This window comes from Manacus vitellinus, unplaced genomic scaffold, assembly GCF_001715985.3.
Source record: "Manacus vitellinus isolate BGI_N305 unplaced genomic scaffold, ASM171598v3 scaffold_6_pilon, whole genome shotgun sequence".
NCBI lineage: Eukaryota > Metazoa > Chordata > Aves > Passeriformes > Pipridae > Manacus > Manacus vitellinus.
Genome location: NW_021940750.1, coordinates 3897105 through 3919579, shown reverse-complemented (window position 1 = coordinate 3919579; position 22475 = coordinate 3897105). Strand labels below are relative to the sequence as shown.

At 53.3% G+C, this 22475-nt stretch overlaps 2 protein-coding genes across 4 annotated transcripts in view; one reads left to right on the top strand and one right to left on the bottom strand.

The window, feature by feature from the left end:
- Positions 1-711: 711 nt before the first annotated feature.
- Positions 712-8684, bottom strand: PEX16 (peroxisomal biogenesis factor 16). Its single transcript, XM_029964351.1, has 12 exons — positions 8211-8684; positions 7372-8101; positions 7211-7246; positions 6908-6984; positions 5520-5653; positions 5111-5217; positions 4547-4627; positions 3420-3572; positions 3010-3082; positions 2614-2733; positions 2341-2405; positions 712-1237 (listed from the first exon to the last, which is right to left on the bottom strand). The coding sequence occupies exons 1-12, from the start codon at positions 8682-8684 to the stop codon at positions 1179-1181; spliced, it is 2109 nt and encodes a 702-aa protein (XP_029820211.1). The 3' UTR covers positions 712-1178.
- Positions 8176-22475, top strand: part of LARGE2 (LARGE xylosyl- and glucuronyltransferase 2) — a 24756-nt gene continuing 10456 nt past the window's right edge. Inside the window, exons 1-2 of one of the 3 annotated variants that reach the window (XM_018082277.2) lie at positions 8176-8264; positions 13323-13481. The gene's annotated coding sequence lies outside the window, so the exon portion shown is untranslated. Of the gene's footprint in view, positions 8265-12976; positions 13482-15713; positions 15956-22475 lie in introns of those variants that run through there. The other 2 variants (XM_018082278.2, XM_008919794.3) reach the window with 2 other exon arrangements.

Genomic DNA, 22475 nt, shown 5'->3' with positions numbered 1-22475 from the left:
CAACTGTGGTGGCCCATTAGGGATGTGCATGTGGAACTACATCCCCAGTTTCGGGTGCTGAGGCGACAAGGCTGCGATCCCTGCAGCCTCAGAATCCCTCAGGCATGGTTCAGGTAGAAATGCTCCTGACACCCACTTGGGGCACACACACCTGGCAATTTCCAGCTTCCAAGCACTGCACAGGGAGCTGTCTGTGGGGCAGTCCAGTGCCACCAGCTGACTACCCCTTTTTCCCTGCCTAGGGAGTCTCCACAGTAGCTCACTGCACAGGCTGGTGCCTCAATTGTCCCCCAGTTAGCAGAGGAGATACAGGCCTCTCCTGGGCCCTTTATTAATATGGAACAGCAGTATTTGCTGCATTAATCACTTCTCTGCCCTTGGCCAAGCCCCTGAGCACTGGCTGGCAGCCATTCTGCAAAAGCTTCTAGCATATATTAGGTGCCAGGAAAGCAGCCTGCACACTGCAGCTCTGTGTACCGCCAGGGGAACCCCAGGAATCTGGGGACTGAACCAGGCATCAGGAGTTATGGAGGCTACAGTCACCAGCTGAGCAACATGTGGGGCCCTGACTGACAAAGGCCAGAGCAAAAGGCTTCTAAGGGACCATATCCCAGGGTAGACAACTGCAAAATCTGCTCTTTCTGACGGAGACAGACCTGCTGGCAACCAGACATGAGGAGATCCCACGCAAAGAGGGAGAGGCCATTCAGCTCAGTTCTCTCCCATCGGTCAGTTTATTTGACAGACAAGTCCACTCCAAGCAGATCGGCCAAGCACAGCCAACACAAGCAGGTTGCAGGTTCAACCGCAGCGCCTTGACATATGAGACAATGCTCTCCAAAAACCCACTATGCTGCCTGGCTTTATTATAGCACAGCTGTACAAAAAGAGAAAAAACAAGTGCTTAAAAAAGAGATTGCCCCATCACCATCACTGTAGCCACAGAACGGTCCAAGAAATAGGTGGCCAGAGTCTCTGCACACATGTAGTGTCCATCATTCACAGCTAGATCCGTTAAAAAAAATCACATACACCCCCTCTCCCCACCCTGCAGAACAGGAGCTTCTCATTGATGGTTTAACTGAGAATTAGACATTATCAACATCCCTCCCCCCAGCCTGCTTGCCCTCCTTAGAAAGGTCCAGCCATGATCTTAGCAGAGAATAATCATCTTCTCATCAGCCCCAGTTATAGAAATAGATTTTCTGCCAAGCAGGCAAGTAATCCATCAGTGGCCCTGAAAAAAGAGAGCAGAGGGATCACACATGTAGAAAGGCAAAAATTTGAAGCTCTGTGTCTACGGGTTGTATCCCCCCTTCTCATTATGATACCCAACAATCCCAAATCTCCGCTTCCACAGAACAGAACAGTTAGTTACTTTTGCCAAGATGGAAGGCAACATTGTGATGTGGTGCCAGGAGCAAGCAGGATGTGAAACATGGTCAGCATGGCCATGGTGTGGGACACCAATCACTCCCTCAGAGCTGACATATCCAAGCTCCAGTGGGAATGGGGAGGCAGTCTACAACGTGCATGGGGAAAACCCACATGGAGAGAGTCAGGAGGGCACTGCTGTGACACAGGGAAGAGGGAAGACAACTCAGCAATAGAGAGCAGGTGCAAACACAGAAGCATCTGCTGTAAAATGAAAATGCTTATGTAGCACATGGCTTAAGCAGGCTCCAAAGCCTGTCTGAAATCACTAACTGGAGGAAGTGGCTCCTGAGCTAGCCAGCTTTGTGATCTCCCCAAAGAAAGGGTAATCCCATGATGACAGGCTGATGTAATGTCACATCACTGACATGAATCACTCCACAAAGATTCATATCATCAGGGAAGAGGGGTAATGAAGTTCTGGCCCATAATAAAGGGATCCTATGGTGAAGGATTATAACACAGTCCTGGTTCCACCCTTTGATTTACAATCAGTTCCTGACTGGGTCAATACTTCTAAGCACTCATTTACCCCTTGTGTCTGCCCTGCAGACTAGGGATCAAGGAAAAGAGTTTGGAAACAGGGCTGCAAATCAGGGCCCTGGTAAACCAGCTGAAGGGCAGAAAGGAAGCACAGGAGAAGAGGCCTATGTGGCAGAGACCAAGCTCTGCAGCCTCAGGGCACACAGAGGTTTACTACTGTCATCAAACCAGGAAGCAATTCATCCTTTCCTTTTCCAGTTCAAAATGACTCAAGCATCAACACAGGGTGCACTAGTGCTAACCACTCTAGGGACTTTGCAATTCCTTCCCTGGACTGGAAACCAACCGGCAAATGTTCCAACTGCCCTCATTTTTCTTCACCAACAGAAATGGGAATATAACAATGGGACCGGACCCACTTACGTGTGACGAAGCCAACTCCAGGCACGTAATCAGCCAACAAGCGCAGAAGGAGAAGGATCCTGCCCCTAAGAAGGGAGAGAATATGAACAAGTCCAGCTGGACACCTCCTGCCCCAGCTATTGAATGCATGAACAGCAAGGGCAGTGTTACGCAAGGGCTCAGATTAACCTGGTCAGAGGCACCCAGACCTCTTCAGATCTACTCACCCAGTCCCCTGATGCTATTTCAGTTAAAAAGGAAATTTTCAGCAAAAGCCCAGCAGGGGCCCCTTACTCTGAGTATCGGTCATAGAAAGGAGATCTCAGCAGGTAGTACAGCAGTAGGATGGTTCGTCGCCTCAGCTCCGCTCGCTCTCGCCTGTTCAGGTCTTTCAGATCACTCAGCAAGCTCAGACTGGAAGGAGGAGGGCAGAGAGCTAACTCACAGTAGCAGCAGCCAGCCGTGATAAGAAACTGTTTCTAAAGCCCTCCACCCTCAGCTCTATGCAGAGCACACTGCACCAGCTCAGAACAGAAAGCACGGTAAGTGTTGCAGAAGACAGGCAAACGTGTCAATCTCCAAGCTAAAGACCAGCCCTTCTGAGTATTTCTCTCAGTAGGGCCTGCCCACGATTGGGAAATAGGGAAGTGTGATGCTCAAGCACCAACAAAGACTCTTTATCAGACTGACCTTGAGATGTCCAGGACTGCTGAGAGGAGCCAGGGCTTCCATGATCTCTGGCCCCACACTCCTAAACTCAATACTAGGAACACACAGTCAAGGAATGGAAAGATGAGAGATGCCTAACAAGTGGCACATAGACAAGCAATCCCCCAGCTACCCACAAAGCTCTGCCAAGTGCAGGAGAATACACCCTAAGACAGTCTGGGGGGTTCCCGGAGAAGGGGCTGGAGGACTTGTACCCACAACTCCAGCGACTGAGGCCAGCCAAAGTGTAAGAGAAGGGAGGAGTCCCGAGGCCCCTACCCAAGCAGAGCAGGGAGTGAAGCCTGGGTAAGCCCTGCACTAGGACCAAGCCTGCAGCACCCTCTGCCGGCACCGCACACGGCGGTACCTTGCAGACAGCCAGGGCAGGATACGGTGGAGCAGAGGGCGGGTAATGTAGAGGGATTCTGCGATGGTTTCTTGGAGACCCAGAGGCGTGGGTGGCTGGTTCATCTCCTCCGCTCTTTTGCTCTGTGACTCCTCCCTCTGCTGGGGGGACCCCCAGTGTCGGGACTGCAGGGATGGGGCTGAAACAAGCAGATTTGGTCACTAACACAAATAAAAGTTTTGTCCCAGCTGGAAATTAAGTATCACACAACTGCTAGCTCATTCCCCAGCCTTGGAGCACCCCCTTCCTCCCTCGACCAGAAGAATGAGGAGAAGAACCAGAAAAAGGTAAAGCTCATGGGTTGAGATCACAGTTTAATAGTTGAAATAAAGTAAAATAATAATAACAACAACAATAAAAAGGAAGATAACAAAAGCCAAGGAACACAAGTGACGCACAATGCAACTGCTCACCACTCTCTGACCGATGCCCATCCCATCCCCAACCAGCGACTGCCCCTCACAGCCAACTCCCCCCAGTTTATATACTGGGCATGACATTCTATGTCCCTTTGGCCAGTTCAGGTCACACGTCCCGACCATGTTCCCTCCCAGCTTCTTGTGCACCTCCTCACTAGCAGAGCCTGGGAAACTGAAAAGTCCTTGGCTTAGAGTAACCACTACTTCACAAAACCCTACAACATCAGTATGTTATCAACATTATTTCATATTAAACCCAAAACTCAGCACTCTATTAGTTACTAGGAAGAAAACTAACTCTATCCCAACCAAAACCAGGACACCTTCCTCCCATGCTTCCCTGCACCACCACCTCACTGCTTTCTGCACTGTGAAGATGTGAAACAGGAAAGCTTGAAGAGCTGCAGACATAGCAACTGCTGTGGCTGACCAGCACCCTCAAAGCTTGCCTCCAAAGGGGACAGAGCAGGGAGAGGTACCTGTAAGATCTGTGCTCCTCAAAGCATAATCCTAATGAAGAGCTGTCTCTGTTGCACAGATCACTTGGAAAATACAATTTAAGTGCCAGCTTTGCAGCACGCATCTCAATGCCCGTTGCTTTGACACCCACCCACACTGGCAAGATATGCTCACACCCACGTCAAACATAAGGGGCACAGAGCAGAAACAGCTCAGGCTGAAAACAGTTACTTACTGCTCTGGAGAGAGCGCACAACACGGCTGGAACGCCTGCCAACATAGGTCTGATCCTTCCCTGAAGAGTTGTCTTCTGTGTCTGTAGAAGAAATCAGCCACAGGAGTCAGGCTTCAAAGCAGTACACTTCACCCCAGAGCTGGCAGCACCGTCCCCTACATTGCCACCAAGAAGAGCAGACTGAAAAGCTGATCTCCTGCACACCGGACCATCCTGCAGGGGCTAACACTAGGCAGAGAGCGAAAAGGTAAATCTGCCTGACACTGCCCAGGCCTAGGACCTCTTTCCTCATTGTCGGACCGGGGAACATGCAGCCTGACTCCCAGTTCAGCCAGCAGTTCCTGGCTTAGCCTTCTCCATCCCCTGCTTCTAGACTGTAAAACAACCCTGCCACTAAGCTAACTTGTCCTCTGTAAAGGGTGGAAAGTTCAACAAAGCTCAGCCTTGAGTACTGAAACCTTACAGCTTGCTGCACAAGCCACTGATCTGATAAGCAATTCCAGCAGGACAAGACATGTGGCCCAGCAAGGCACTAAGCCAATGATGACAACACCATGGAATCACCTTGAGGGTGGAGAGGCTGCTGCTGCTCCCTGTTCAGTGGCACGATGGGAGGAGACATCTGGATGCCAGCTTTGTACCACAGCAGGAGCAGGAGACGAAGGATGGCTCTGTGAAGAGACATGTGGAAGCCTTCAGTACCAGACTATGCAGCTGGGCTACTGTTGCACTGGAAAGGTGGCTTCCATAGAAGAGGGAAACACTCAGGTCTGCTCAGAGCAACTGGCAAGGTGAGAGGTGTAAACGTTCCCTTCTGTGGCACAGTATCCAGTACCCCGTGGGGCTCCAAATTCCCCCAGCCTCAGGGACTAACAGCTCAGTCCTGCTTGGTCTTTCTCCTGGGGTACTACTGAGCGCCCTCCAGACCCCCTTTCTGAGCACACATTGCCCCTTCCCCCCCTACAGCACTTACTTAGCCAGCTGGATGAGGACAATGATGGTCCACCGGCCCATCTCCCCCCACACCCTGGCTGTCCCCATCTCTGCAAAGACCTCCACGCATTCTAGCACACTCAGCCAGGTCAGCAGCTTCTGCTGGGGCAGTGACTGCAAAACACAGAGAGAAGGAGGGTGATAAGACAGAGGTTCTGCTCTGGAGTTAAAGAGGGCACACACACAGCCCAGTCTGGTGGGACCCTCAGAAATAAGCACCAGATGGCCCTGGAAGTCACAGCCCCAGAAACAAAAAGCAATGTCTGCACTGCAGCCGGAGCCTATTCACAAGACCACTTATCTAGCTCCAAGCAGGAGCAGACCAAGACATCACAGTATCACACAGGGCTGCTACTCAAGAAACAGGGAGAACATCACAGCTGTATCTTGAATTGCCTTCTACCCCAACAAACACAGCAGGCAAGCCTGCTGGGTTTTGGCACTGTGCTCCATGGCAAAACTCTCTCCTCCACCTCATCTCAGAGTTGAGACACACGGCAAACTTCCTCTCTGGGGCCAGAGCTGATGAGAGAGTATGCTTGGAGTAGAGGGAAGGGGACCCAGACTCCACAGGCACACCAGAGTGAATGCCTTCTGAATACAGCATCTAGATTCCAGGCATGAACCCTGAGACAGTGGGTGCTCTTCCAGTCTAGGTCCCTGCTCTCCACATGGGAACTCGCTGCTGCTGTCAACCACAGGCTTTAATCCATTAAAAAGCATCAATAAAGACAATGCAGCTGAAATTCTCTTTGACTTCAACAACCAGGGAAGTCTTCTGCATTTGTCTGTTACACACCTGATGCACCAGCCAGAGCTGCCTACACTGAACTCACACACTGGGCAGGCTTCTAACAGAAGAGGCTTGTCTGGAAAAAAACACCCTCCTCCCCATTCCCCAAAGGGTCTAACAAGTGCTGGGAACCAGCCTGGGGCTTATTCAAGCAAGATATAGAAGCAAGGTACTTATGTTTGTTTTGCTCAATGGCATATGCAAAGAAAGAGTCTGAGGGACAGAATCAGAATTTCAGTGCTCCAGAGCCACTGCTCTGAAAACACCAACAGTTATTCAGCAACACCTCTGCCTAGCTCGAGTTCTGAGCTTCTCAAAAAAGCCAGTGGAGTTTTTGGTGCAAGTCAGGGCCTGATTTCTGCAGTCCAGGGAGTGCTCAAGCCACTCCTCCAAGACAGGAGCTATAGGGCAAGGCTGCTATTTACCTGCATTCAGAGGTTGCCTCTGGCCTCTCCATACCTGACCACAAAGAGAAGCCACAGGAGACCTATCAAGTTTCTACAGACACTCTCTGAAAGCTCCTGCAAGGAAGAAGCATGTGTCCCAAATCCTCCTCCCACACACTCCAGCCTTACCACGGGCAGGCTTTGCTGCAGGTCCTTTCGGAGAATCCAGTCATTTAACAGCACTAAAAGGTTGGAGGCAGAGTACACTGGAAAAGGAAGAGAACACCGCAGAATGGATGCACAGAAAGCAAGCCAAACCGGCGCTGCTGCCTCTGTCCCAGGCAGGGGACGAGGGAAGGAGGGCAGCAAGACGTGTAGACTCCTCCCATGGGCTGCCAGAGGATGCAGCCAGCCAAGGAGAAAAGCAGGGCCCGGGAGCGGACCCGCATTCACCCGCGCAAGGGCACAGCACGGTCCCCGCTGCCCACCTACCCAGCTCCGACAGCGCGTGCGAGTCCGAGAAGCGACCTGCGGAGGGAAGACAGCGAGTATCAGCGAGCACCCGGCGCCGGGGGAGCCCCGCGCCCCGCTGCGCCCCGGTGTCCGCACCCCTCGGCCCAGATCCCGGCCCGGACCTCTCCCCGCTCCCGCACCTGGCAGCAGGTAGGAGAGTCCCCGCACGGTGCCCTCCAGCTGGGCCGTGGCGGCCGGGTGCCGCCTCACGTACTCCTGGTAGCGCTGGCACAGCAGGCGCAGCCGCCAACGCCGGGCCGGCTCGCGGGCACGGGCCGTGGCCCCGAGGCCGCCGCCGCCGCCAATGGCGTCCGCCGCCGCGCTGCTTTCCTGGGGGCCGCCCCCGGACGCGGCCCCGCCCCGGGCCAGTCCGAGCCGGGCCTGAGCGCCGAGGCGGGCGATGTACGTCTGCCAGGCAACTAAATACTGTGGGCGCGGAGCGGGGTTAAAGGACGTGTGGCGGCGGCAAGCGGTAGCGCAGGCAGGTACGGCGGGCTGGCGGCGCGGGGTAAGGTTGTGATCGTGGGCTTCGTCCCGAGCGGGGACTGCGTGTTTGTGTCCGCAGAGGTGAGGTGAGCCATGGGTAGGTACGAAGGCGGGCTTGGGGCGGCCCTTCGGATAGGGACACGTTCCTTGTGAGTGCCGACTGCGGGGACGGGGGTCTGCCCACGCGTGGGTCCGACGGGCCGGATGAAGCTGTAGCCCGGCTCCGGCCAGTGGTTGCGGGCTTGCCCGTGGGTGCTGCTCTGGAGGGAGCTGCCGGGGGCTGGCTGCGCACCTCTCAAAAAGTTGCCTCTGGTGGCGCTGGGGCGAGCGCGAGCGCCCGTGGGCAACAGCGTGGAGCGGACGCCATTGCCCACGCGCCGGACTCTTCGGGAGGCGGGGACAACAGCGTAACCGACAGCCCTGTCCCGCAGGCGTGCTGCCGCGGCACGGGGCTCCGAGTGGGCACCCGCGGGCTTGCCCGGTCGCTGCTTACCCGGCAGTGGAGAGCCGTCGCCCGGCACCTGGCGAGGGCTCTGCGTGGGGAAGGGTGAGGTGTGACCGACCGGGCAGGGGCAGCCCCTCTCCGCTCGGGGGGCTGAGCGGCCCGTGCCCACCCGCTGGGTGCGGGGCAGGGGGAGGCGCTGCCCCAGAGGCTGGGAAAGGTCGGGGGGCTTCGGGAAAGGGGGCTGCCATCCTCTTGTCTGTACCTGGCAATGTCTATCCCCATCTGGGGCCGGGGGGACCGAAGGAGGGAGCAGAAGGACCGGGGTCGGGCCGTGCAGTGGCGGCTCTCCCGGAGCCCACCCGGGACTCGTACGGCCCCGCCGCGCTCAGTGTTTGCCGCACCAGCTCCGACCCCCTTTCGCAGACGGGAGGAGGCGCGGGGCCCGCCCGGCTGCAGCCTGTTGCAGAAGGGGGCTCCAGCCTGTGCCCGGTACCGTGGCTTCTCGCCCTCCCTCCGTGCCATGCTCCAGCTCTGCCCCCCGCTCCTCCGGGAGCGTCTTCCCGCTCAGCCCAGGCTGCAGCCCCTGCCCGCCCCGCGGCCCCCGCCCGCAGCTGGGCCTAGCCCCGCACGCCGACCGGGGCAAAGATCGGCGGCGGTGCCCATGGGCCAGGAGGCGCTTCTTGGCCTCTCGCTGGGCTCCCGGGTGCGCACAGAGCTGGGCCGAGCTGCCCCTCCTTCCTCCTGTCCGGTTACCTCTGCACAATGGGCACAGTGTGTGCCTGCGGCTTCCTCGGCGGGAATTACCGTTGCATGGGCAGGCACTTTATCCTTCCTGATCTCTCTTTCCTCTTCCCCTGCGGGTTTGTTTTCCAGCAGGCTGAGTTCAAAAAGGGCACGAGATACTGCTGGCAAGCAGTCTGGCGCTAAACAAACCTTTTTAGTCAGAATCACATGGATTAGACCCAACTTTCCATTTACCTGCGGTGCTACCTGTGAGCTTCTCTGCCTTTCACGGTGGCTGAGCTGCTAGTGTAAGACAAAGGTGGGTGAGATAGCACCCAAAGCCTTTGACAGAGGTCTGAAGCAGAGCTTACTGAGGGTAGGTGTGTGCTGCTGGTGACTCTAGGGGAATATCCAGTGCAGACTGACAGAGCTGCTCTCCTTCAAGGAGAAGCTCTAGCTCTGCCAGACAGCAATCTGAGAACCGGCTGCCTAGGAGACTGCCAAAGACACCTTGTCTTCAGCCAGAGGTGAGCTTGATGCACAAAGTCCTTGGGCTACTCTGAACAGCACAGATAGTGTGATTCTGCCTCTGAGCAAGCAGCATTTTGACAACCACTTCTTCTCCCCACCTCCCACCCACTGTCATGTCCCCTTTGGTTCATCTCCTTCCTACAGTGCATGATTTTGGAGGACAGTTTGAATAGCATCATACTGCCTTTTTATGGTAAATAGCCTGCAAGGAAGCACTGTAGGAGGGGTGGCTTCTCAGAGCAGCAGCAAGCCCATGAGACTGGGCAGGACTTAAATTGCCTTGGCTTACAGTGCCCATGGTGGGGGGGGTGAGTAGAAGGTGAAAGGCTGGGTTGAGTGGCTAGTTTCTCTCTTGACTGTGCCTGGAATGATCATTGAGCAGCTCTTTCCTTAGTGCTTACTGTTAGTCTGGGTGCTGAGGACTTGTGCTTACTGGAAATCCACTGGCTATAACTGAGGCCAAATAGTTCCAATGCTCTGATGATGAGGGGTGCAAGCTCAGCACTAATGGTAGGAAAAGAAGTAAACCAAAAAAAAAAGCAAACGTTCTGCCAGCCCATCTGTGGGTACAGTGCTGAAGTCCAGCTTGCTTGGCTGCCAGAGTCTCACTCTTTGCTCAGATCCACAAGACCACACCATTTCTGGGAAGCCAGACTCCAGGCAAAGCACTGCCATGGGTCTAAGGCAGTTCATCCTACATAAGCCTTGCTCAAAACATGTCTTCAGGGTGCTGGGGTGGGTGAGGACGTTTTCACACAGCACCTACCAGCGTTAGAGCTGGGGAGCAGGATGTGGGAGAATAGACTCGGATAATGATGCTTGGCTTTGTCTTGGGAGATTAGTAGTTGGGGTGGGAAGAGGATATTCTCCCCAGCCGTGTTTTCCTGCTGTCCTTCCACTGTCAGGAGGGAAGGAGCCTGGCAGTATGAGCTCAGGGATGTGGATCTTTCCGAATGTGGTTGGAAGGGAGCAGTTCTCATGAAGCTTGAGGTGGCCTTTCTGGCCCCGTCTCCTTGGGACATCCCTTCCTGCCCTTCTCAGCTCCCACTCCGTGGTCTGGCCGTGTATTTTCTTTGCTTCTGGATGAGCTCAGCACATACTTTGGGATAGCTAGGGATAAATTATTACTTGCTCCAAATAACCTGTAGACTGAGATGTCAGGAAGTATTTTAGTCCCTGTCACATGAGCCCTGCCTAGAATGGAAGGCCTGATTCACTCCCAGTATCGCACTGGAGGCCAACACCTTTCAGGAGAGCTCCAAAGCTCTGTCCAAATGAGAAGACAAAGGCAATGAAGCATAAGAGTCTGAGCAGCTTGTACCTCTGATCTCAGACACCCCTCCTGGGGTCTGGAAAGTCAGCAGCTGGCAGGGGATGAACTTGAGGATGTAATCCTTGAGTTCCTGAACTGTTGGTGACAGGTCTATTACTTGAAGTAGTAGTCTGAGGGGAAGAGAAACCCAGGTCAAACAAGCTTAAGGGGCCTTTTATGTATGTTTTGACTTGGAGGCATTTTGTTGCTGATCTTTGTCAGTGTACTCCTGCCCTTCCCAGCTTAGCTCAGACTTGACATCTCTGGAGAGACTCTTTTTGGCTTCCCAGGAGGAACAACATGTCTGGCAATGTGTGCAGAGCCCTACTGCGAGATGGTGACTGCCTCCTGCCTCCAGATGCCTTTTCCAGAAAGCCATTTAGAGCCCTGGATTGTTACTTGGATAACACTCTTCCCTGATTCATTAGCAATGTGCAGTCTCTCCTGTTATACTCAAATCTGCCTGTGCCAAAGACTGAGAAGGAGAGGCCATGTCTTTTAATAACCATGTGATGCAGCTGGAAAAAACTTTTGGACACGCAGTTCTCTGGTGGCCTGAGTTGATGGAAACACTCCAAGGGAGATACAGATACAGCTGGGCTCTGAGGGAGAGGACACTGCAACTGCTTTTTGGAGGATGGGAGGCAACTGCCTTTCCCCAGCTTTACTCTAGCTCCCCTGACCCCACCTGGACAAGGCAGCACACCTAGAAATCAGTCCCGCCAGTCTCCAGGTCTTGCAGGTCCTGTGCACAGTGTTGTGTAAATAACTGCTGGTGGCTGAGTTTCACCTGTGTGATGTGGGCTCTACCCTGGAGGTGAGGCTCCTGCCATGTGAGAACAGGAACTTTGCTGTCCCAGTGGTGCTGGTGGTCATGCTGTGGTGGATCCCAGTGGGCAGCACTACTGTGTGTGGCAGGCATGTGCCTGGCACTCCCACTCAGTATTAGCTCTGCTGAAGGGGCCTTTGCTTTTCCAGCCCTTTGCTATTGAAACTACTCAGTGGTGTTGCAGGCAGCTTCTGCTTCCTGTCCCATGTGGGTGCCAGGGACTTGGTACTTACCTGCTGAAGTGCTCCCTGGAAATGCAAAGCTCTGGTAGCACAAGGGAGAGCGTTTTGCCTGCAAAAGGGATGTGTGCCAGGAGGGTTTGGCATCCTGGTTCATATCCTCTTCCCCCTGCTCCAGAAGTATCCATCTTTGAGGTTCCACTCTTAGACCTGGTCTGAGGCAGGAGCTGACAGATCAGGACAGGTAGAGTGGGGATGACATATTTAGACATCCATCTCCTGATGGATGTCTGTTTACTGACACGCGCATAGGATCTGTATGTGTCCTCTCACTGGCTGCCACCTTGTAGCCAGAATCTGAGGGAGACTCGCAAAGCAAAAATTGTGTCAGGCTTTGTTGCTGAAGGAGGGTTTTGCTGTGGTGCTGTACTTCATTGTTGGAGTTGCTGGATTTCGCTGTTCAGGTAGCAGCTGTTGTGATTTTTTTATTTCCAGCTTTTGTAGGGATCAGTGTTGCCTCCCTTGTGTCATATTGTCCTGTGCCAGGTTGGCCTGGGTTTTGCTTTGCCTGGAGGGGTGCAACAGTACAGCACAGTGCACACTTGTTTCTCTGTTTGGGGTTTTAAAACAGGTGAGACAGAGCAGTTAGATGCTTTTGGTAGGTTTTTATCTGCTTTTAAGGTCCTGCTCCTGCTGCATCTTGGAGCAATGATGTGTGGATAGAGGGGCTTTAAATCAAAACTCCCAATTCTTCTCTAATTCCTTTGCCTCAGCATATTGGTGTGACTGTGCTTCTGGTTTGGGCTTTCTCCTGATAACAAGACGATAATCTTTGTAGCCTCCTGGGAGAAGAGCTTATCCATTTCAGCCTGCAGTTGTGAAGAGTGTGTGCCCAGCTCTGTGGGAGCTGGAGCAAGATCCCAACAGAGGAAGAGGATTTCCTGAGGAGGACTAACATGTGCAAACCTCTCTGCTTTCTGCAGTGCAAGTTGTGTGGTGGTTTTTGCCTGCTTTCTCTCCCTTCTGACTTTACCCCCCTTCTTTCCCTGTGTGCATCTATTTAGAAAGACCTTCTTAACTCCCATTATGGGACTGTCCAGGATATGTCACGGGGGCTCGGGTTACTGGATGTGATAGTTAATCCCTTCATTGCCTCACAAGGTAGACACTTGCTACTGCTATCATGTTTGGGAGGGGGCCAGGGAACTTGCATCCCTCCCCCAGCTCCTCATCCTGCTGAAGAGCTGGTGTGAAGACTCATGTGTTGCGATGCAATACAGTGGCTGTGGCTTTGCCAGCAATTCTAAGGACACGTGTACAGTCCTCCTTGCGTGGGTGGGGAACGTGCTACGGGACAGTGCAGTGATCTGCCACTAGGAACATGCAGTGCTCAAATAGTCATTCTCTCATGGGCTGTCTGGGTAGCCTTGGGTGACATTGAGCTGTGCTTTGTGACAGGCTGGACGAAGGGGACAGGACCAAGGTGTTGAGTGCCATTGATCTGTGACACTCTTGGCTGTGCAGGGACCTGTCCCCAGAGCTCTCTTATGCAGTGGCTCTTCACGTGACTGTCTTTTGGGTTTCAGGTGACAGCAAGCTCCAAACCCCTCAAGTACAGCTGAGATGTCTTATCTGCCCTTCAAACTGTGAATCCTTGGTTAAAGGGAGTCCCACAGCCACCACCAGGGCCTGCCAACTTCTCCAGTTGTTCCCAGCTACTCCTGCAACATTGGCAGCTTTCAAAGGTTAGTTACCATATGTGTTAAGCAGATCATTTACATGTGGTGCTCCCTTTCTGTTTTAGTGCTTCTAAATGGGTAAACAGGATAAGTGTATGGCAGAAGGGCCTGAGTCTGTGGGTATTTGGGACCAGTGGGGAGGTCCTGGAGACACAAGCACTGGCACTTGTAAGCCCCCCATAGCCCAGTTCTCTGGAGGGAAGGACCAGATTTGCCACATGAATCCTTGGAATAAAGTGTGATCCCATCTCTATGGCTGTTCACTTCAGTGTGCATGTCTGGATCCTTCTCCCCAGGCATTACTATGTTCTATTGCTTGTTTCTAGTGTAGTGGGTAGTAGGTCACTGGGACCTGGACTGAGGAGCTGGAAAAAGCTCCCTGGGCCAGGAAAAATGGGAAGACCCCCATTCTGAATGCTGGGAGCTTGTGCTGTCAGCAGCTGTCCTAGCAGCTTCTTTTCCCTCTGTCCTTTACCTCAAGTGTTTCTGTGAGGCCACTGTTTTCAGTGGCCATCTCTCTCTCCCCTACCCCTCATTAGTGCAGGGTTTGGCATGCCAGCAGGAGGGAGCCTCAGCACGTCTGTGCCTTGATCGGATTTGTCAAGGCTCCTTCCCTTTTCTTCCTGTTCATTGAGGTCTGAAACAAAGCAAACAGAAGAGGGGAATTCCAAAGAATAGCAGTGAGGGAGGAGAGGGACGGAGGAGTGACAGGCTGCCCCTGCACACATGCACCCCTCTGCCTTTGTCTGGTGGGGCAGAGCATTCTGGGAGGCAAGGCCGTTCCCTGGCACTCCCGTTTCCAGATATGGCACCAGCTGCCTTTCTCCCTGTGCTGTGGGGTTCCTGTCCTCACTGCTCAGGTAGTTTCCAGAGGCTCAGGCGTGCTACCTGCTTTCGGCATGGGCACAGTGGACCTGAGCGCAGTTGAGGGAAACGGGCCATTATTTGAACTGGTTTGTTTGTCATGGACTGTGGTAAAAGGTTTCCCTCTTTACCTGTGTCAGGAAATTTTCCCCTGCCAGGCAGATCCAAAGGAGCCTGGCATGGAGCTGAACATCCTGCCTGGGTGCCAGGGCAGTGAGGCACCGGCCCCTCCCTACCTTGGAGCCAGATAAGTGCTGGAACAAGGCCCTTTTGTGCAGACAGGTCTGTGAAGTGGAGACAAAGGTGCTCTGGTGCTTGTATTGTTTCCCAGGAGGCAGGGAACTCAGGAAGGAGTTGTGGCCAGCCAGACAAAGCTGCCACAGGTAAAGCTTTGTCCAGTCTGATGGATCCCCTTGTTCTATCCTTTGTCATCCCCAGGCCATTGCACAGTTTCCCCTTCATTCTGACCTCAACCCTCCCATAGATTGGATCAGGGAAGGCAACAGGATGCTCAACAGCTCTGGTATAAAGCACTTAAGGTAAAATACATCCCTACTAGTGATGCCCCCCTTTTTGCAATTAAGCCACAAGGAACAGCCTTTAAGCCACAGCCTGTTTCCTTTCCTTCTTCCTCCGTGTTCTCCAACTTCTGGCAATCTTTGCACTCCGTGGTTTAACTAAAGAGCAGAGTAAAGTGCTTAGACTCCAAAATGTGCAGATTAGGGGGTTACTAATCCTTTTCCTCAATGGGTGCTCACATCCTGTCCAGTCTGTTATCAAGCTTCTGTTCCCTGAGTGGAAACTTGGCTAAACTTGAGACCTTTACCACTCCTTGCTTGCTGTGCAGAGGAGGAAGGGTGAGGGGTGAGAGGAGAGTCATGGGGGGAAGCAAAATGAGCTGTGGGCCTCCAAAACTCTCAAGGTGGGTTTGTAGTCAGCACTGGGTGTCTTTGCTTCTTATGCTCTGTCTGATTTTGGTGTTCTAGGAGCAATAAAGCAGGGATTTGGTGGTTTTGTTTGGGGTTTTTTTGAGTGCTGTCTTCCTGTTCTAATAAAAACAACCTTTCTGTCAGAGGAAGCAACTGCTTTCCTGCGTGCATTTGTGATTATATACTGGATGATCTGGTTCAGGTCTGTGCCTTCTCTGTGCATACACTCCTCTCCCAATTTCCCAACAGTCTTTTCTGTGCTCTTATTCCCAGTGTATGCCCAAGTGAGCCATGCTGCAGCACTTCTGGAAGAGCAGGGCTCCCTGCTGAGAGTGGGAGGCTGGTGCCTGGCAGTGCTGCATGAGGCTGGTCCTATCCTCATCTGTGGAGGCTGAAATCCCTTGAAAAGACATGCTGTCACTGAGAAGGGGAAGGTGGAGTATTTGTGAATCTGGATGGAGCCACCAGCAGGGAAGAAGGAGTAGTGAGGACAAGTGTGGTGGAAAGGATAAGACTCTTCCTAGAAGTAGGAGGGAAACTTGACCCTGATGGTGACAGGATGGGCTGAGCTCTTATGCCTTTGTCTGACTCCTGGTGAAGGCTGGGTGCTGCACAGAGATGGCTGTGGATTGTAGGAGACGTGAACTTTTGTCCTGAGCCCCTCATCTGCTGCTTGGTTGAGTTGAGGTATGCTGTTTCTTCCCTGCCTTTGTCCTTTGGTGTGCAAGTTCAGGGTTTAGTTCAGCAGTGCGAGAAGCCCCAGGAATGGGAACACAAAGAGAAGCAGGAGGAGGAGTGCTGGGAATGGTTAGTTAGGAGTTTGGGTCTTGGGGGTGTTCTCCTTTCCACTGCCTGGCTTTAGGAACTACTTCCCCTTTGGGATCCACTTCCTGTCCTTTTTTTGCCCCCATCAGTCACTACTTCATTTCCGAAATGCAAAATGCCCCATATGCTTTTTTGTATATAAGTTTGCTGTCTTAGCCTGAACAGCAGCTTTTTCTCCACACTGTTGCAATGTGTAAGCCTCTCTGTAGCTCAGGAATCGCTTCAGGTCTTACAAAGTGTCCAGGGCACCCTGGGTGGATGGCAGTATTGCTGCTTGGGATTTTTAGAACCTATCCTGAGCCATCCTGGTTTGCTATTTATAGTGCAGTTGTTCCATTCCTGTGTGGGTGAGTTCTGCTTTCAGCCTTGCTTGGGCACTGAGGGCACTGATGCCAGGAATAGCTCTGGACAAGGAAGATAGGCTGCTTAAGCACAGTTCCCAGTTTGGGCCAGTGTCTGGTGGAAGAGGCACCAGGCTGCATCCATGAGCTGTGGCTCTCTGTGAGCAGCATCCTCCCCTTTGGCACAGCTGCTTTTCTGGAAGGAAAAAGGGATTTGCAGAGGAAGTGAAGGAATTGCCTTTTCTTGTCAGGTGCCTTGTGTGTGTTCCTGGCTGCCAGACTACAGTTTGGCATTCCAAGAGATGGCATTTGGAACAGTTGCTCTAGTCACAAGAACCAGTAGGACTAGTGAGGGACCATGGTGCGATGAAGCGTGTGAGCAGAGGATTAGGTTGGATATTAGGAAAAAGTTCTTCACCCACAGAGTGGTTGAGCACTGGAACAGGCTCATTAGGAAAGTGGTCACAGCACCCAGTCTGGCTGAGTTCAAGTGTTTGGATGATACTCTGTTACATGGTGTGATTTTTGTGGTTGTTCTATGCAGGGCCAGGAGTTGGACTCGATGAGTCTTGTGGGTCCCTTCCAGCTCAAGATAGTCTATGACTCTGTGCTTGCACTGTGGAGGGCAGTTGGCATGGGAAGCCCTGCTTCTAGCATGTCCTTCAAGCAGGGGTGGTGACCTTGTGTGTCCTGAACCACTGCTCAGTGGGGCAGGTGGATGCCCTTTCAGTGGGGCACCTGAGGACCCTGCTCTCCTCCTCCCAGGTGAGTGCCTGCTAGTCCCAAGGGAGCTCGAGTTAAGGCCTGAAAGGAGCCTGCAGCACAAAAAACATCAACACCTCCTCAGCACTGCTGCTTGGGCAGAGCTGCTCCGGCTTTGGCTCATGATGATTTCAGCTTGTTTGGAGAGCAGAGCTGAACAAATAACTAACTGCTTGATTTAGTGCCCAAAATGAAAAGCTGGATGGAAAAAAACCACAACAGACGAATTTGAGAGACCCTTTATCTTTTCTTTTAAATGTAACACTGCTCAATCACAAACAAAACAATGCAAAATGAGACTTTTTGCTTGGAAAACAAAGCATTTTGTTCTTGTCTAAAACTTGTATTGAAAGAGGAAATAGGTCTGAGCTGTCTGGAAACTGCAGTTTTCAATCAATAACTATTCAGCTGAAAACACCTACCCAGCTCTGCTGGCGACAATGCATGGCAGGCACCTGAGGGCCTGGTTCACAGCCATGCCCCTGGCACCTTCTCAGAGGTGGCAGGGAGGACAGTGTCATACTGCTTGTGAACTTTTCCAGGCAGAGAAAAGTCTGATCTGAGGTTGTTGGAGTCCCTTTGTCTTCTTTTTTGCTGTAATTAACCTAATTAGTTTTGCATGAGATGATGGAGACTCCACAAGCATGTGTAGGGGGGTAGGTTTGGCCAGATGTGGTGGGATATGGTCTCCCCTATCCCACCAGCGGGCAGCCCCTGGTGCAGGTTGCTCAAGAGCATTTCAAGGAAAAAGGGAGATTTGGGGCATGGGGGTGGAATCTTTTGTTAGTCCATGCACATGGACTCTGCTAGCTGGAAACTTGAGGTGTCAGTACTTCACAGGATGAAATTCCCACCCCTTGCTATATGGGCATGATGCGTGCTGGGTGTTCCAGCTGTGCTGATGGCAGAGCTGGAGTTGGTGGAGGGCTTGCTGACTTAGATAAAAGCTGGAGCTCATAGCTGCTGATCCTCTTTGGCTCTGACCCCAGGAACTGCTGTCTGCCACAAGACCACAGTAGTGAAAGCATCAGGAAATGGCAGGGGTGAAACAGGTATTGATGCCCAGAGCACATCCGGAGACCAGGACATGGTGAACTAATGGATCCAGAGCTGGCCATTAGCTGCAGTACAGACATCAGCAAAAATGCAGATAGTAGAAACCTAATCCCAGAAGAGGGAAAGGGAACTGGAGATCAACCCCAACGCTGCTCCTGTTTCAAGAGGCAGTTGAGGTCCTCCTACCCTGAGTAATGTTGCTGCACAGTGCCCAGGCCTGGCCCCTCCTATGCCAGGCTATGTGCTGGCTAGGGAGGCGTGTGGATGAGATTTGATCCAGGACTCTGTAGACTCTGTGCCAGTGTCAGAGCAGCTGTTGTCAGTTAGGCTTGTGCTTCATCAGGCCCAGAAAAAGGTCAGTTGGTGTTGATACTTCACCTGCCGAGTATCCTCTTGACATCAAACAACTTGTAGTGCAGGAAGGTAAAGCTGGAAGCAGTGTGTTGAACACTTACCTCCTCTTTGAGTTTCTTGGGGGTCTCTGCAGCAAATTGGCAGAGGCTCATGGGGGGAAGAGGTGCAGGAGTCACCTCCAGGTGCCAGGCTGGAGCAGCTCTGGTTACGCCACCAGGCTGTGCAGGAAATAGGCTGAAGTGGGAAACCCATGACCAGTATGGACATGCACAGTGCTCGCTCACCCTGAGCCTGGCACTGTGGTCACAGGGATAGCCGAGAGCTGGGGGAATGCGGGCTGCTCCAGAGCCGTGTCCAGGCGAAGGGTTAGACAGCCCTTGGGTGAGGGGCTTCCTGCTGTCAAGGTGTGATTTGGTCCCTGGGAGGTGATCCTTAGTTCTAGCCTGGAGTGAAACCCAGCTGGTTGTGTTGGCATGTCTGAGTGGGCGTCCTGAACAAATATAGCAAATATGCTGTAGCTTGGCTCACACAGAAGCTTTCAGGGTCTGTCCTGCTGTTTTCCTGCTGCAGTGAGGGATGCAGCACATGCAGAGGAGTTAAAACCAACACCCTGCTTTCTGCTGCCCTACTGCCCCCACAGACATGGTTGAGGGCTATTGCCAGCTGGATTCTTCCAACTTCTTCTTGGGCCTAACAGGAGTGAGAGCACTTGGGGACTCTGTTGCTAGCTGGGTGGCCCCCTCTTGCTTTGCCTGAGAGTTGTGGCAAAATGCAGCTGCCCAGCTTGTAAGCTTTGTGGGATGTCTGGTAGGCTTAAGCCTCCTACGCAACACTTGCACACTCTGCTGTGGCACTGGACTCCTCACATGTGCCCTGCACAGCTCTCTCTTGCTGGGGCTCTGCCAAGCAGCTGAATGCAGTGCCTGGTTGTGGACAGGGAGACTGGATGCAGTGTTGCTTTGCAAAAGCAGACTGTGTCTAGCAGGGCCTCATGGTCAGAGTCCTTGCTAAGAGGAGTTGCTCCCTGATGCATTCCTGGGGTTCAGACATGCAGAGGTAAGCAGAACGGTGTTCCTGTGTCAGACCCAGCCTGAACTTGCCTATTTCCTCTGGAAACAGGGAAACAGTCTGGTGACGGAAGTCCCTACTTCAGCCAAGCTCAGAACTTCAGCACCCTTCAGAGACTGTTTGCTCCTCTTCCCCAAGTGCTATGCTTCTGCCAGAGAAGGAGAAGCTTTATACTTTTCAGTATGACCTTTGCAGAAGGTCAAAACTGAACTTGAAGTGGCAGGACTGTGTGTGTGATAATCTTACAGGCCTGAGCAGAGTTTGAGAATGAGCTGTAACTGAGGTGCAGCTGCGTGTTGCCCCAGGAGGATCTTATCCTTTCTAGGATTATCTCTGCAGTTTGGTGGTGTTGGGGACAGTGGGGAAATGAGGATGCTTCCTTCTTTTAGAGCTCACATGTTAGTATCCAACTCTGCAGGTGCTGCTTGATCCCACATCTGGAATGTGGTGGCTGTTTTGCCACAGGTTGCTCTTTGCAGGGAAATATGAAGGTGAAATTCTCGATTTAAGTTTTGCTTGTCATAAGACTGGGGAGGGAGGGACGGTGTGGTAATCCAGAGCATGGGGTTTTAATCCTGTTCTTCTGGCCAAATTCCATTCCGCCTCTGTAAATTCCTGCAGCTACCCTGCTCTGCACTGCTTGTGTGGTATCTGCTGGCTGGCACAGCCCCCCTCGAGTGGCAGCATTTTAGCCATGGGGAGGGGGACAGGGAGATGACCCTGAATCATAAGGCACTTTCTCAGATGGATGCTGCAGTACATCCTTTAAAGGTGACCTGCTGAACAAGGAACCAGCCTGTCCCCTCCCATCTCTTTGTAAGAGCAAAAGATATCATCCCCAGTTGCCTCTCATCAAAGTGTGGTGCCAGTCTCACGTTCAAGGCAAGTTGCCAGTCTGGCTTTGAATCACTTGCCACAGCTTTCAGGCCCTTCCTCATCTTTTGCAAGCCCAGGAAGCTGCCGTGTTGGGCTCCTGCTGAGGGAGTCTAAGCAGGTCAGCTAAACTGTTGCTGTTCCAAAAATGAGACAGGGGAGAAGGATTTGCAGTTTCTGTTGCCTACAGCTAGGTAAGACAACAGGCAGCATGGCTCCATGAAGTCACTCCTCTGCTGGCTGTCCTGCAGCTCTTTATGGGGAACAGCCAGGCCACCTCTTGACTTGCAATGCCTGGAGGGGAGGCAGTAGAGGGACAGCAAGCCTGGAGCTGTCCCTGTTCCCCTCTGGGCCACTGCCCTGGGACCTGCAGTCTAGCTGTGCCTCAGCATCCCTCTGCAGGTGCACATTAGCTCTAGAAGAGACAACAGGTTAAGACGCCCACCCTGCCATGGGCCTTGCTGACAACTGGTGCTATGGGAAAACAGGGCTGCTCTCCTCTGTGCTTGCAGGGCTGGAGGAAACATGCTGATGTGATGCTGAAGTTCCCACTGCCAGCTGTCCCTAAACATTAACTGCTCACCTGACACTCACTGAACCATAAAGAGTGAAGGCCAACCAGGCTGAGCCATAGTCCTACAAAGAGAGTATCTTGGAGGAGTGGGGTGCCAGCACATGGGCAGCTCTTAGGGGGAGCCTGGGGCAAGCAAGGTGAGAGCACTGTCCTAGGAGTGAAGGCTGCTTGTGCATGGAGGGGTGGCCAGCAGGAAGCAAGCCTTGGGCTCCTGCCCACAGCTCAGAAGTTGGTGTGAGCATGCACTGGTGTTTGTGCAGCTGCCCAGCTCTGCTGGCATGATATTCCCTGTCCCCTGGCCATCGTCCTCTTGTCACTGGAGGCAGGGTGTCCAGGCATTAGACAAGACCTGGGTCCTGCCTGTCTATTCACTGGCATTTGCTGTCAGCTTCTTCCAGCAAGAAAGGAGACTCAGGTGCCTCTTTCTGTCCCATTTGCCTTGTCCCCTGATCACTGCTGAAGAAGGAGCTGGGAAGAATGTGGGGGAGGGAGGATAACCTGCTGCAAACAGCACTTCTGCCCCGCACCCACGTGCTGGGATTGAAAACCGGCAGTATTGGGAAACCTCTCGTCTTACTGCTGGCTGCACTTGTCTGGCATGAGCAAGGAGACTGAGGAGGGAGGGCAGAGAGGCTCAGTGCCATGACTGTAGGGAGGGGTAGAGCCAGGAGGCTTGCATGCTGTGCCACAGCTGCTGGTACCCACTGTGTCCCTTGCCTAGAAACTCCTTCCAGCCTTGCCCTCCACTTGCTGTGCCTTTAACGTTTCACGGAGGAGGAGAGACTGTGCAGCTGCCTTCTGGCTTGCGATCTCCTCCCCACCCCCGTGAACATACTAAAACTGCCCCTGCCGTGTCTGTGCTCCCCAACAGCCTACCTGTTCCTGCCCTGGCTGGCGAGGGCCTGGCTGGGTCTCACCGCACTGGGTCTGGTGCTGGGAGCAAGCAAGTTATGGAGAACAGGAAAAGCTGTGGAGAGGCCGCGGTGGTCAGCCGAAGCAGGAGGCAGTTTCCTCTCCCAGAGCATGGGGAAGCCCTGCGTGGCCACTGTCTCAGCTGAAGCACTAGTTACATGATGGATGGGACGGGGGCAGGGCGGCCCCGAGGGCTGAGCTCCATGTGCCCCGGGCCAGGTGGGGGAGCAAAGGGAAGGGTTCCTGCCCTGGGGAGCTGCTGGCTCAGAGGAGCAGCAGGGCAGCCCGCAGGTTTCCTCTCCCTGCCGGGGCCGGGCAGGGCAGAAGGGCGCTGCTGAGGAGCTAGTCCCTGTTGTACCCGGGACTCTGCAGAGGCAAGCGGGAGCTGCCCGAGCGGGAGGTAAACGTGCCTCCCAGGGCAGGGATTTGGGGGCTGCCTGGG